The sequence below is a fragment of the Stigmatopora argus genome, chromosome 9 (assembly GCF_051989625.1).
Source record: "Stigmatopora argus isolate UIUO_Sarg chromosome 9, RoL_Sarg_1.0, whole genome shotgun sequence".
In the NCBI taxonomy this organism is placed as follows: Eukaryota; Metazoa; Chordata; class Actinopteri; order Syngnathiformes; family Syngnathidae; genus Stigmatopora; species Stigmatopora argus.
The window spans coordinates 11,387,473-11,401,132 of NC_135395.1; the positions used below are offsets into that span (position 1 = coordinate 11,387,473).

Below are 13,660 nucleotides of genomic sequence, written 5' to 3' on the forward strand. Positions count from 1 at the left end.
AGTTCTCCAGGTTTCCGGCCGTCTCGCCTTCAATGCTGGCCTCCATGTCGCGACCGTACAACTTTTGGTAGACAGTAAACACTAAACATGAAAACAGACAGACATTCTCACATGGTTGATAAGCATAAAAATATGTGAAGATTTACTATGACATTATTATTATTTTTTCTTCCTATTTAATTGTTTTTGGTTAAAAATTCTACCTTTTTGGGGTTCATTGACACTAGGAATATCAAATATCTGAATTTTAGACTTAAAATTGCATATTTAATTGAAGAGTTAATTTCAAACTTAGATTAGGGTTCGAATTAAATGAATTCCAATGACGGCTATATCTGAGCAATATTGCATAAGATTAATATATACCATATATAATAATATAAACAATTTTCTACTTCTCAAAGTTTTTTTTTCATCATTCTGCAATCATACTCTTACCTTTACAAAGATGTTCTGCACTTCTATTTCCAAGAATAGAGATGAATTTCTCTTCATCCGTGCCAAACTTGCCTTCGCCCGCCGCATACAAGTCCTACGCTCACAACAATCATATTTTCGATTATTATTATTCTCACACTTTAGGGGTTGTTTGAATGCCTGAGCAACAGCTGGCGCCAAAGCCCGGGTGGAATAGTTGTTCATTAATATTCTGTCTGCAATTTTTGTAGCATTTCTGGAGGCCTCGGCTTGCCAGAAAATTGCTGGGCTGGTGAAAATGGGAGGATTTGAAGGGTTCACCCCTGGAACACCACCACATTTTCATCCATGACATTCTAGCTGCGGTAGTCAGGGGACGTCGACGGACCAATAAGCCCTCCTCGCCATTGAAGCCTCAAACCGGCGCCCATCTCATTTCATGTATTTGCTCCCTCGTCATTTCTCACAATTTCCACATTGTGATTGTCGCAGTCACGTGGGAACCACAAATCCCAGGAGGCCACGCTCTGGCAAAATATGCCAAAATATGATGCTGCGCATGCGAGAAATAGACAAAGAATGTTTGTTTCCCTACCTTGGCGTCTTTCTCAATATTTGCCTCATCCACTCCCTCCTCCCTGTTTCCCTTCTCGCCATCAAAACAAACACAAAAAGAGGGGGGGGGAATCAACAAGTGTCTTCAACCATGGTTTTTTTCAAAGAATGTGGTAGCGGTACAGATATCACACAGCTGGGTATCGTGAGCCAAAAAATGATATCGGTGCAACACTGGTGGTAATACAAACAAAGGCAGAAAGGTGGAGATAAGCGGTGGCTAATATCTTACAATATGGATTTATTTTAGTAAATATTTGACAAATGTATATGAAAATATAAACATAGAATAGATAAGTGCTTACCTGCAAGAGGATGACAAGGAGCCTCTGATAGTATCCGGAAGTGTCGTTGCAGATGTCTTTTTCTAAATTGCTGCCAAACTCTGCAACATATGGTCTTTTGTTCAATCAAATTATTCATTACCACACTTTTCTTTTGGTATCACCATCCATTTTTTGCGTCATTTTTGTTTAACCTCATATTTTCTTGGTCAGTGTTGACAAGTAGCATCTTTTAAAAAAGTGAGTATATGTACTCTGTTTTTTTTTTACCATTTTTTTGTTTTCTTTGAGCAATTTGTGATAGTTTTAAACGGTATGTTCTCTTTTATTCTCCTTTTTCATCTTGTAAATTCTTCTTTTTAAATCCCTCGTTTATTTCCTTCTGGTGTAATTGGAGCCATTTTGACTGGGAGGGTTTGTTCATTCGCCCCTCTTGCTCTGAATAAATTAGACATCTAGTGCCGTCAATGGCACTGTCACATTAGCATTAACAGCCAGTCTTGCTGTTTCAAACCAATTGGACATCAATCGCCGTCCAAAGTGCGCAATTAGTTAAATATGAACAAAAAAAATGTATTTGCTCTTACATATTCAAAAAAAATGACTAAACAAGATTAACCTTTGTGCTGTTTTTGGTGAATTGAGTAGCTTCATTTGCTAATGTCGCCTCTCAAAGGCCACTCACCTGCTCTCAGTGATTAAATTCGCTGTATTATGCATTTAATCTCAGCACGTAACATTTAGTTAAATTTGTGGACCGTGTCGACTAAATCTGTAAAACGTTTCCCGCGCCACTTCCTTAACGAACATGCTTCGAAAGTGTCCTGAAAAAATCCAATTATCTCCACTGATGAGGCGTGCTGATTACCATCTTTTTTACAGTTACGCGGTTCAATACGCTCTGTCACGACCGCAACACCTGTTTGGCTGCTCTTTTTTTTCCTGCACAGGAATTCCAGTTTGTAGTAATGGCACAATAAATCAGCGTCCGAAGCGTGATTATTGACCGGCTTACCTTTCTTGTAGATCTTAACAACGTCTCTAAGACGTGGTCCGCTCCTGGAGGCCAAGATCTCAATCAGCGTATCGTCGTCAGTCCCGACGCCCTGAAATGAGCGCCAAAAAAATGGCAAAGAAGCCACTCGTTTTTATGATTCCTGTGTTATTAGAAACAAAAGCCATGGCAATTTTCCCCTCTGGTGCCGCCGAGTCGAGTTGCCACAGCGACCCGCCGCACTTTCAATTTCATCTTTTGTATATTTCAATAAGCATCTTGACGCTCCACTCAATGCTGAATGCATAAAGCCTTTGTTTGGATGGATTATTATTGCTTGACTGCATGCATTTCTATGATCGTTATCTCCACTTACTCGATTTTCAATGTTTTTTTTTTTTACGGGAATATACGAGACGTTCGTTCCATTTGAACTGGGAAGGCTTTCCCCATTCATTTGGGGTCATTTTAGGGTCATTTGTTATCGCATCGGTTGCCATGGACGACGATAGACATTCTTTAAATTTGAACTGAATGTAAAGTGAAAGCGGTTTGCTGTTCTGATTCATTTTTTAGGTGTTTTTAGTATCACTTTCTTGTTAACGCATTGGCTGCCATTGATGGCAATGGGCGTCCAATCAGTTTTGACGGGGAGAGGGCAAATGAACAATGGTTCATTTATGCTGAGGAATATTCTCAATGGCAAATGACAAACGGACTGAATAGAAGGTGGCAATTTCTTAGAAATCAAACGCTTCAAGCGAGTTACTCGTGCAGCTTTGAAGGAAGGCGAAGCCATTTTTAATCAGTGCTTTTCACTTGAAATGGTTGACAGTGCCTCTCAAAGTGCACATATTCCCTTTCATTAGGTGCGAATCACCAAAACGAGACGGGGCATTTATGTATAATGTCATTATCGCGATGTTTTTTTGAAAGCCTTTTGACAAGAGTTGAAATGCATTTAGTCGTCATATTTATTTGCGTTCCAGTGACACATTTTGGAAGAAAAAAAATGTTTTTCTGCCATTAACACTGCTGGGTGTCCAATCCTTTTGAAGTCGGACAAACAATCAGTCATTGCCTCAAATGATAAACAAATTAATTGAGAGGATGCATCTGGGCCAGAGGAAGTACAAATTGGAATTTTTGATAAGCGAATATGCAAAATGAAGTAAAGAACCGATAAGGGGACGCGGTGCCCAAAATTACCTTGATGGCTTTGCGCAGAAGCATGGCATCGTACAAGACGGGCGGGGTCATGAGCGCCACAATGAGACCCTCGAAAGACCCTCCAAGCTCCGACTTGAGAGCGGCGAGCAGATCCTGCGGGAGGGAGCGCAACGATTGATGGCGCTTGCTCTAGGTAGTAATTGCATTGGTATTGAACCGCCTTGCGTTTCATTTGGAACGTCCCCTCGTTAAAGGAGGGAAACAAACGAGGCCGTATTCCATCGCCAAGGCAACTTGACGTATTGGAAGAAATATTGGCTACCAATTTAGGAGCCGAGCATGCGTATCAGTATTTGGACTGATTTATATTTTTTTCTTTTACTCCCCCTTGTTTGAAGTCAGCATGGTCCAAAGTAGTGCTGTGACAATATATCAATAAGATGATATATTGTGTTACTTTGTAGTATCCATGACCGTTCTTTGGCGCAAAATGCGTCTATGTGGGTACACGGTCGATTGGTCGGCGGTCTTTTGGTCGCCCGTTGTCGCGGTCCGGGCGACCAAAAGACCGGCGACCAATCGACCGCACACGGTCTATTTGAATGCAGTTGCGAACCAAAAACAACAGCTGGTGGAATTATTTGGACCTTCTGCCATCTGGTGAAAGAGCTTCTACAGTAATTTCAGAACACTTGAGTGCATCACGCAGCTCATAGCGATCGGTATCCAATGAGATGAACAGGTGTGCAAATAAAAGGACTCTCATCCACCGGCCCCGTTGTTTTGTGTCTCACCTTTCCGTAGGCTGTTTTGTACGCCGCCAATATTTGCTGCCGCTGATCGTTGCTGCGCGCCGCCAGAAGCATGAGAACCACATCTTCGTCCGTGCCTGAAAGACACGCAAGTCACCGGCCGAGACGAAAAAAATGGATCAAGGTATGAATCTGATAATCAATTGCTGGTGAAAGTTCATTCATTTTTGAGACTGATATACCACCATATTTTCTATCCCAAAAGGTGATCGACAAAATCCCATCCAGAATCAAAGTATTATTTTGAAAGAACTCACTGTTTGACAAAGGTAACTACCAAAATGTTGCCCTACATCCAATAGAATAGCGTCTATGTTAAGCCATTGGTGTCGTCAATGGCCTTCAAAACCAGTACTCCCAGTTCAAATGAAAAGTCTGCTATTGCGATGATAGTTGTCATAGTTAGAAGACTATCCTCCATAATGGAGACCAATAATGTTAGAATTTGTGTTGCATCGCTTTTTTACTTATACTAAATGAATGCATTCTTACTTGAAGGTAAAGCAATTGCTTCAAGATTGGTCAGAAACCGATGAAGTGATTGGCTGCCATTGACAGCACTAGAAATTCAATCCGGGGGAGGTCTGGTATCGGTGTAACACGACGTCGAATATAAGCGAAACACAACCGCGTCAAGGAGCTCTTACCAAGGCCTTTCATCGCTCGGTGGAGGATTTCAGCATCGTGTTTGGCATCAAAATTGACAAAAGGCCGAACGCTTCCTCCGTACGCCTGCCGGGAGGGAATGACACATCTACTCATTCATTTGTTCACCACATCTTTCCACATTTAGCCACAAAATCAAATAATTGGAGCTTCGTATTCATCAGCCATGCCGTAAAAGGCACCCAATGAAGCGTCTTTGTTTTTGAGGGCAACAAAGCAAGGATGAACGAAAACGCTTTGTAGGGCGCTGGCGCGGGAAGCAATGATAATAAGATCATTAAATGTATTATCAGCTTTTTAAGAGTAAGGGAGCTGTTGATCGTTTCTCACTTCATTACAAGCGGCCATTGATTTGCTGCTGATTGAAAAGCCTTGGATCTAAGATTTGGTGATAACAGCATGCCCAAAAAAGGAGAAATCAAAGGACTTACCATGTTGGGGGGGAAGACGTTTGAGAACAGATCACACTGATAGAAAAAAAATGTATCAAGTCAAACGGTGCTCTCATAATAGGAGGTCGAGAGAAGTTCTTACCAGTGGGAGGTGAGTACTCTCTGGGTGAGGGTTTTCCCTTGAAATGGCATCTGCACGACAGGTGAAGGGAAAGCTGAGCTCGGCACGGTGTCGTCTTCCAGCAGCGCCGACCTCACGGGATGCCTTCTATTGTCTAGACTTTTATTTGTTTAAAAAAATGACCACCATGTGTAATAAGGCTTCTTTTTCTTAAATGACCATTTATAGAAAGGCTTTTTTTTAAATGACCATGTATAGTAAGGCTTTTTTTTTTAAATGACCATGTGTAGTAAGGCTTTTTTCTTAAAAAAAAAAAAGACCATGTATAGTAAGGATTTTGTTTTAATGACCATGTATAGTAAGGCTTTTTTTTTTTAAATGACCATGTATAATACGGCTATTTTTAAATAACCATATATAGTAAGGCTTTTTTCTTACAAAAAAAGACCATGTATAGTAAGGCTTTTTTCTTACAAAAAAAGACCATGCATAGTAAGGCTATTTTTAAATAACCATATATAGTAAGGCTTTTTTTAAACGACTATGTATAGTAAGGCTTTTTAATGACCATTTATAGTAAGGCTTTTTTTTAAATGACCATGTGTAGTAAGGCTTTTTTCTTTTAAAAAAATGACCATGTATAGTAAGGCTTTTTATTTAAATGACCATGTATAGTAAGGCTTTTATTTTTTAAATGATCATGTATAATACGGCTATTTTTAAATAACCATATATAGTAAGGCTTTTTTCTTACAAAAAAACAAGACCATGTATAGTAAGGCTATTTTTAAATAACCATATGTAGTAAGGCTTATTTTAAAACGACTATGAATAGTAAGGCTTTTTTTAATGACCATTTATAGCAAGGGTGTCAAACTCGGGTTGGTTGCGAGCCACATTAACGTTAATGCCATTTCATGTGGGCCGGACCATTTTAGATCTAAAACCTAGATTTTTTTGATTTTTCTAAATTGGATTAAAAGAACTGGATTAAAAGACCTAAATAGTCCGTTTTTATAGATCTAAAACAATGTTTATTTGAGCTTTTTTTAAATGAAAATGTAATGGAAATGTCTTTTAATCATGTTTTTTATAAGTGGTAAACGGAAAATATCTATATACGTATTTATTTTTAGATTTTCCAAAATGCTTTTTGAACTAAAAACACAAAAGAAAAAATATTGGATTTAAAAAAAAATGCAATGATCGTTTTTAAAAGGGAAAATCAGGAAATATAATGTACATCTATAATCATTTGAATTTCATCCTCAACAAAAAGTTGACACTCATGATTTACTTTCTTGGGCCGCACAAAATGATGCAGTGGGCCAGATTTGGCCCCTGGGCCGCCACTTTGACACCTATGATTTATAGTAAGGCTTTTATTTTTAAATGACCATGTATTGAAAGGCTTTTCTTTTTAAAAGATTCATGTATAGTAAGCCCTTTTAATGACAATGTATAGTAGGGCTTTTTTTTAATTAAAAAAAGAAAAAGACTATGTATTGTATAGTAAGACTTTTTTCTTTAAAAAAAAGACCATGTATAGTAAGGGTTTTTATTTAAAAAAATGACCATGTATATATAGTAAGGCTTTTTATTTAAAAAAAATGACCATGTATATATTAGTAAGGCTTTTTTAAAAAAAATGACCGTGTATAGTACAACTTTTTTTTCTATGACCATGTATGGTAAGTTCAGAGTTCAATCGGCCGCCATTTATAAAATGGCGGATGAGCCTAGAGCCAGTAAGGCTGTGGACTGCAGAGCTGCTCAGAAGTGACGATTTACCGAAGAAATAGCAGTTAAAGTTCTCCCCGGACAATGCAGCACATTCGGTACGTTGTCATTTGGGGATTTCGAAGCCCCAGTTCTCACTTTAAGAGTGCGTTTTGACCGGAGCGTGCGTCGTTCGCGTGATGTAGCCACATGTGGATGCAGACCGAAAAATGTTTGCAAACAAATTGGCTACATTGCGTTACCTATTGCTGTTAATGTCTAAAAAGAAATCATTCTATTGTGTGTTTCAGTCCCTCAACGAGCACAGACTGCTGGGAAACATCAAGAATGTGGCTATATTGGCCAAAAAGGAGCCGTTTGTCGACGCCATAAGGAGCTGTTTGTCTGCAAAGTGAGTCATTTTTTATATACGTAGTTTCTAGTTTCTCTATCAGTGTAGTAATTAAATGTCAGCGTTCAGTATTCATAGCATTGCTCAATTAGCTTGTTTTTCATTACGATATATTCAAATTTTGAATGAAATTTTTAAATAGCAAGAACGTGTGTGGGTAATTCACACACCTACAAGTGAAGGGAATAAACAGTACACTTATAGAATAAATACCTTTCCTTTCTTAAAGGAAGATCTCCGGGCTTTGACCTATTCATTTGTGGTTTTAAATGTGTTTTTGACAAAACCTAAGTGAGACATTCAACAATAGTGCAGGGGTCATTTTTGACTCAAGTTTTAACATGGCAAAATATGTTTAAAGAGAAAAATTGAAGTAAATACGTTTTGGGTTATTAAAAGAATTGTTTTGAAATGATTGACTGAAAAACTCATCCAGGATGAACTAACACGGGGAATGAATGTGGGTCATTTGTGCATCGGAATGGTTAAATAATCATTTACATAATCATGTTGTCATGTTTTGCAGAGGTTTAAAGCCACATACATGGTGAAAGCTGTCAAAATCGATGAAGACCAAAAAATCAAGGCAGAATTTCTGGATGAGGTTGGACCCAAGTGTTTCAGGCTATTTTATTATTTTCATGTAATGTGTACTAAACCTACTCATTTTGTATCTTGCTTCTTTTCAAGGTCCACCAAATCAATGCAAGAAAAAAAAGGTGACCGTGAGCTGCTGGTATCCGGGGACATTGGACGATGGCAGTCTTTGACACCAACATCCCCTCAGGTACTCATAATTATAGAGCCGGGGTTTCCAACTCTGCTCCTTGAGGGCCCCTATCCAGTATGTTATCCATTTCTCCCACATCTGAATCAAATGATCAACTCATCAGCAGCTTGATCATAATTGTTTGATTTGGAGGACATGGAAAATGAACTGGATAGGGGCCCTTGAGGACTGCAGTTAGAGACCTGGCATATTTCTATTTTTTCCCCCTCTTGGGGTTTTAATGTTGCTTGCCTTTTTCAGTGGGAGATGATACCATGGGAAGAAAGACCTTCTGAAGACAAGTGTCCTTTTATTGTTGGTAAAACCTGACTTAGTGTTTTATTTTTTGGATGTTGGACTTAGTCTAATGTACCTTGACTTTTTTTTTTCCTTCCAGAATACTATCCAGTGCCAAAGAGATTCTTCATCAATGGATGGAAGAATCACCTCATCTTTAAATGCTGGATGGCTAATGGGATTTTATCTCAACCCCTTTTTTGTGGAAAAATAAAGACCTTGAAATGTACCCATAACATGACATTTTAGTGCATTTATTAAAAGAAATACATTTGCACACTTAGGAATTATCACATTGAAGTATAGATTGGCCAGTCTTCACCTGTGGACAAACAAATTTTTTTCCAAACACTTAGTCACAAAATACTTTATATTTAAAAAAAGAAACCAAAAAAAACCTTGAAAACATTCAACACAATACTTAGGCAAAAAAAAGTTTTTATAAAACACTTAGAAAAATTTACACAGCACTTATAATTTAAAAAAAATCATTTTTTTATTGTAAAAGACTTAGAATATAAACACCAAAAATTAAAGGAAAAAAAAGACCATTGAGGGTCTGGGGTCTTTTTTCTCCAAGTGTTTTGACAAAGACAAATGACACTCGAATCTCTTTTATTAAAATTTCTGATTGGGAAAAAAACATGAAATCCTCCTTACCTTAGGGGTCGGGAGTTCACCTATAAAATAAGAGGGGTGTTAGTAAATTGCAACTTTACTCAAAACAATGAGATTGGAATGTTTTGACTTACATATTCTACAATAAATTAACCTCTCAGAAGACTGCCAGCAGAGTTCAGAGATGATGCATCATCTTCAAGTGGGCAACCTGGGAAGATCACCTGGACATGGACCTGGTACCTGCATATAAAATAGGAGGGGGTTAATAAATTGCAACTTTAGTAAATAAAATGTGAGATTAGAATGTTTTGACTTGGATATTCTACAATAAATTAACCTCTCAGAAGACTGCCAGCAGAGTTGATGCATCATCTTCAAGTGGGCAACCTGGGAAGATCACCTGGTCCTCCAGAGTCTGGACATGAACCTGGTGTGCATATAAAATAATGTGAGATTAGAATGTTTTGACTTGGATATTCTACAAAAAATTAACCTCTCAGAAGACTGCCAGCAGAGTTCAGAGAAGATGCATCATCTTCAAGTGGGCAACCTGGTAAGATCACCTGGTCCTCCAGAGTCTGGACATGAACCTGGTGTGTGCATATAAAATAAGAGGGGGTAAATAAATTGCAACTTTAGTAAATAAAATAATGAGAGATTAGAATGTTTTGACTTGGATATTCTACAATAAATTAACCTCTCGGAAGACTGCCAGTAGAGTTCAGAGACGATGCATCATCTTCAAGTGTGCAACCTGGGAAGATCACATGGACCTGGTGCGTGCAAAAAAAAAAAAGCAAAAATTTTCATATACAGAGACTGGAGTCAACAGATAGGTTTAGGTGGGGTTTTTTGGAACTAGTTTTACCTTGATTAATCTCAAGGATGTGCATGGTTCTGGGCACACAGGAATGGCTGCATCTTGATTTAACCAAGCTATTTGGGAGTTGCCAAATATTTATTACAGGAAAGAGAAATCTTACAATAAAAGATCAAGATAAAGAATGAAAATAAGTTAGTGAGTGCTCCGTGCTAATTTCCCCTTTCCAGATAAAGCGATTAAATATACAGACAGACGTGAAAAGCTAGGAAAAAGTTGGCTTAACGATTTATATATAAATGATTTTTTAAATAGAATTACAAATTGCAAAAGGGCGTTTAGTACTCGCAGTGAAAACTATCATTACATACACCACACCAGGAACTAAATTGTGCCTTTGGATGTCATTGTTAAGTGAGCCTTCATCTGACAAACTGTCCGTTGATATCTCGGCTTTGTTTGATAAAATTAAAAGTATTTCCCCACGGCTCAATAATGGAGAGAAAACGGACATAATACCTTTTAAGTCAAATGGAAAGCGTCTTCGTGACGCTAATGCTAAGATGGCTAGTGACATGCTGCACACAGCCAGGAAAAGGAGCACAAACTTAAAATGTCGACGTTGTGTTCAATCTGGCATTAAACGGCAGATTTGGTGGCGTTTTTTGCTCAATTTATTCCTAAAAAATCTCCCGGTAGCGTGATAAAACTGCAGTTAGGCCAGTAAATTGGTTTTGGGCTTACCTGACTTACCTCGCTTGGGTGCTAGTCGCTCGACCGTCTGCATGAAAATGGCTGCTCCAAGGGACGCGATGCTGCGCATGTGCATAATTTACGCACCTGCGTCACCAATAGGCGTAACCACGCCCATATTGTCCCGCCATATTGAATGTGGAAAAGATGGTGGCTTGCTTACCGTGCTCTACGAGGTGGTTTGTCCTTCTACTCAATGTCCATGTTTTGAAGATAACGTAGAATAGTCGTGATTTTTGTGGTCTTGAAGCTATAAAACAGTGTATGCTTTTTTTATTTAAAAAAAGACCATGTATAGTAAGGCTTTTTCAATAAAAATAAATAAAGACCATGTATAGTAAGGCTTTTAAAAAAAAAATATTGACCATGTATAATAAGGCCTTTTTCTTACAATAAAATAAAATAGAAAAAAAACAATATGGTCAGGCTTTTTTTTAAATGGCCATGTATAGTTACACTTTTTGTGTTTAAGACTATTGTAAGCCTTTTTTTCTTTAAAAAATGCCCATGTATAGTAAGGTTTTTTTATTTAAAAAATGTCCATGTATAATAAGGCTTTTTTTATTTTAAAAAAGACAATGTATAGTAAGGCTTTTATTTTATTTTAAAAAGACAATGTATAGTAAGATTTTTTTCCTTAAAAAGACAATGTACAGTAAGGCTTTTTTTTAAAACAAATTGACCATGTATAATAAGGCTTTTTTCTTAAAATAAAATAAAATAGAAAAAAAAGACCATTTATGGTCAGGCTTTTTTTTTTAAATGACCGTGCATAGTTATGCTTTTTTTCTTTAAAAATGCCCATGTATAGTAAGGCTTTTATTATTATTTTTAAAAAAGACAATGTATAGTAACGCTTTTTTATCCTTGAAAAAAGACATTGTACAGTAAGGCTTTTTTTCCTTGAAGACCACACATAGTATGTTTTTTTCTTTAAAAAAGACAATGTATAGTAAAGCTTATTTTGTGAAAAAGTCATCCATGATTACCCAGGCTTTTATTTGTTAAAGATCACAATGTATCATAAGTATTTTATTCTTTAAAAACAAATAGGAATTGAAATAAATTTGAGAGCATTGGGACTTGAGGCGTGGTCTAATTCGACAGAGCTCTGATAGGCATCAAAATTCACATATCTGCACATCTTCATGAAAGTGACTTGTGAAGATCATCTGCTGCCAACACAGGCGAGCGTGCAGCCAATTTCCTTTGTGCTCAAATAAAAAAGATGACTGGGCAGCTAATAACGGCCAGATCAGATTGAGGGAAGATCCAAGATTTCTGCTCTCTGCGCAACAGATTATGTTGCTGCTTTTTCTTTTCTGGAGATAGTCATACAATTATTACTGGCGAGCTTCATTTCACATAGAAATGAAAAGAGGAATATGAGACACAATAGTATGTTGGTCATTTCGAATCATTATGGGATATCATCAGCAGAGAAAAGGGGTAGCATCTTTGGGAATTAGATGCAAATTAATAATAATAAAGTCTTGTTTGGATGAAAAAAAATTAAAAAAAATCGGGAAGGTGGGGTTAAAATGTATTCTTTTTCTGAACCACTTTATCCTCACTAGGGTTATTGGAGCCTAAATCATTGAACAGCCAACTGCAAGGCACGAGGATACGGACTTCACACAGGTGGACTGACCTGGATTTGAACCCAGGACCCTAAAGTTGGGAACTCATGAGGCAGACATACTAGCCACTCTCCTTTAATTTGACCTCAGTTCACCTTTTAAAGTCTACAATTCAGGATAAAAGTTGTAACGTTACGTCATTTAATGTAATGTGACAATATGTAACATTTTACATTACATATTACTTTCATCAATTTCTTTTTTTCAAGTATATAACATAGATGCACAGTATTAGGACTCCAATCCCTTAATATTACTATGTATTTGTAGATATACAACATATGACTATATATTATAATTTTAATATTATGGATTTATTCTATTTTTGTTTTTTAAATCTGCAATTACTCCCTCGTGTTTTGTTTATTTTTCTTAATAAAATCACAATTTGTATTTCCAAGTTGTTGTTTTTTAATGAAGGGGGTGATCATTTCTCAAACTTGTCACTCCAGGCAGTTTCTGAGAAGCTGTCCAATGAAATAAATCCAGAAAATGTCCAAAGAAAACTTTGTTGTCATCATGCCATTTTATCAGGATGAAAGGAGAAGAGCATTAAAAAAATACCTTTTAATTCCCATTGTCATTAAGAAAGCAGCTCAAATCTTGGAACGAGCAACCTGTAGGTCCAACAGATCCATCACGTTTCCTTTTGCCTCCATCAGTGCATGAAGAGAAGAAAAGAGACAGTTGTTTGCATTCACAGCGCATGCCGGAGCTCCTGATCTGAGACGACGGCGATTTTAGCGGGGCTCTGGCGGAAGGACCTGGCCAGCTGCAGGGTGGCTTTGCCCACCGAGTGGCGCAGCTGCTTCATCAGCATCCACAGCAGGAGCATGATGAGCCCCAGCAACCCCATCAGCATCGCCAGGTACACGCTCACATTCCAGCCCCAGTCCAGCTGGAGAGGCAGCGACGTGGACTCTAGAAGGAATTTACGAGGGGCTGGCATATGAACGATGCACAACCTCCTAAAGAAAAATGAAAAATAAAAGGAGAGATGGGGGGAAAAATAATAATAAACTTGTCAGGGATGCTGCTCAAAAGGGCATTCCAACAGGTATCCAGAAAGTGCTAAGTGATGAAATTGCCTTCTGTGTCCATGACTGAAGTGGACATTCTTCTTTCTACTCTCTCCTTGTGCTCCTGTCTCACTCTGCC

At 37.8% G+C, this 13,660-nt stretch overlaps 1 protein-coding gene and 2 long non-coding RNA genes across 8 annotated transcripts in view; 1 reads left to right on the forward strand and 2 right to left on the reverse strand.

The window, feature by feature from the left end:
* anxa5a (annexin A5a) overlaps positions 1-5,073 on the reverse strand; it is a 6,405-nt gene extending 1,332 nt beyond the window's left edge. The window contains exons 1-8 of the mRNA XM_077609852.1: positions 4,940-5,073; positions 4,275-4,369; positions 3,520-3,633; positions 2,332-2,422; positions 1,338-1,417; positions 1,013-1,063; positions 439-532; positions 1-81 (exon numbers count right to left, since the gene is read on the reverse strand). The exon at positions 1-81 is cut by the window's left edge and continues 15 nt beyond it. Of these exons, the coding sequence (XP_077465978.1) occupies positions 1-81; positions 439-532; positions 1,013-1,063; positions 1,338-1,417; positions 2,332-2,422; positions 3,520-3,633; positions 4,275-4,369; positions 4,940-5,054 (721 nt within the window). The 5' untranslated portion in view covers positions 5,055-5,073. The remainder of the gene's footprint in view (positions 82-438; positions 533-1,012; positions 1,064-1,337; positions 1,418-2,331; positions 2,423-3,519; positions 3,634-4,274; positions 4,370-4,939) is intronic.
* The window catches only part of LOC144082594 (uncharacterized), a 10,985-nt gene extending 2,088 nt beyond the window's left edge, over positions 1-8,897 (forward strand). Inside the window, exons 2-8 of one of the 2 annotated variants that reach the window (XR_013303286.1) lie at positions 4,285-4,416; positions 4,498-7,309; positions 7,502-7,602; positions 8,129-8,206; positions 8,293-8,389; positions 8,633-8,686; positions 8,769-8,897. This is a non-coding gene — a long non-coding RNA (uncharacterized LOC144082594). Of the gene's footprint in view, positions 1-4,284; positions 4,417-4,497; positions 7,310-7,501; positions 7,603-8,128; positions 8,207-8,292; positions 8,390-8,632; positions 8,691-8,768 lie in introns of both variants that reach the window. The other variant, XR_013303285.1, reaches the window with a different exon arrangement.
* A 264-nt stretch (positions 8,898-9,161) lies between these two features.
* Positions 9,162-13,660, reverse strand: LOC144082370 (uncharacterized). Of its 5 annotated transcripts, none has more exons than XR_013303226.1 (9): positions 13,067-13,660; positions 11,026-11,112; positions 10,863-10,924; positions 10,158-10,267; positions 9,987-10,062; positions 9,783-9,879; positions 9,627-9,716; positions 9,441-9,529; positions 9,162-9,348 (listed from the first exon to the last, which is right to left on the reverse strand). It is a non-coding gene; the product is annotated as an uncharacterized LOC144082370 (long non-coding RNA). The 5 variants fall into 5 exon arrangements; XR_013303224.1 differs by having other exon boundaries at positions 9,163-9,348; positions 10,158-10,225; positions 10,854-10,924; positions 13,067-13,659; XR_013303225.1 differs by having other exon boundaries at positions 9,163-9,348; positions 10,854-10,924; positions 13,067-13,659.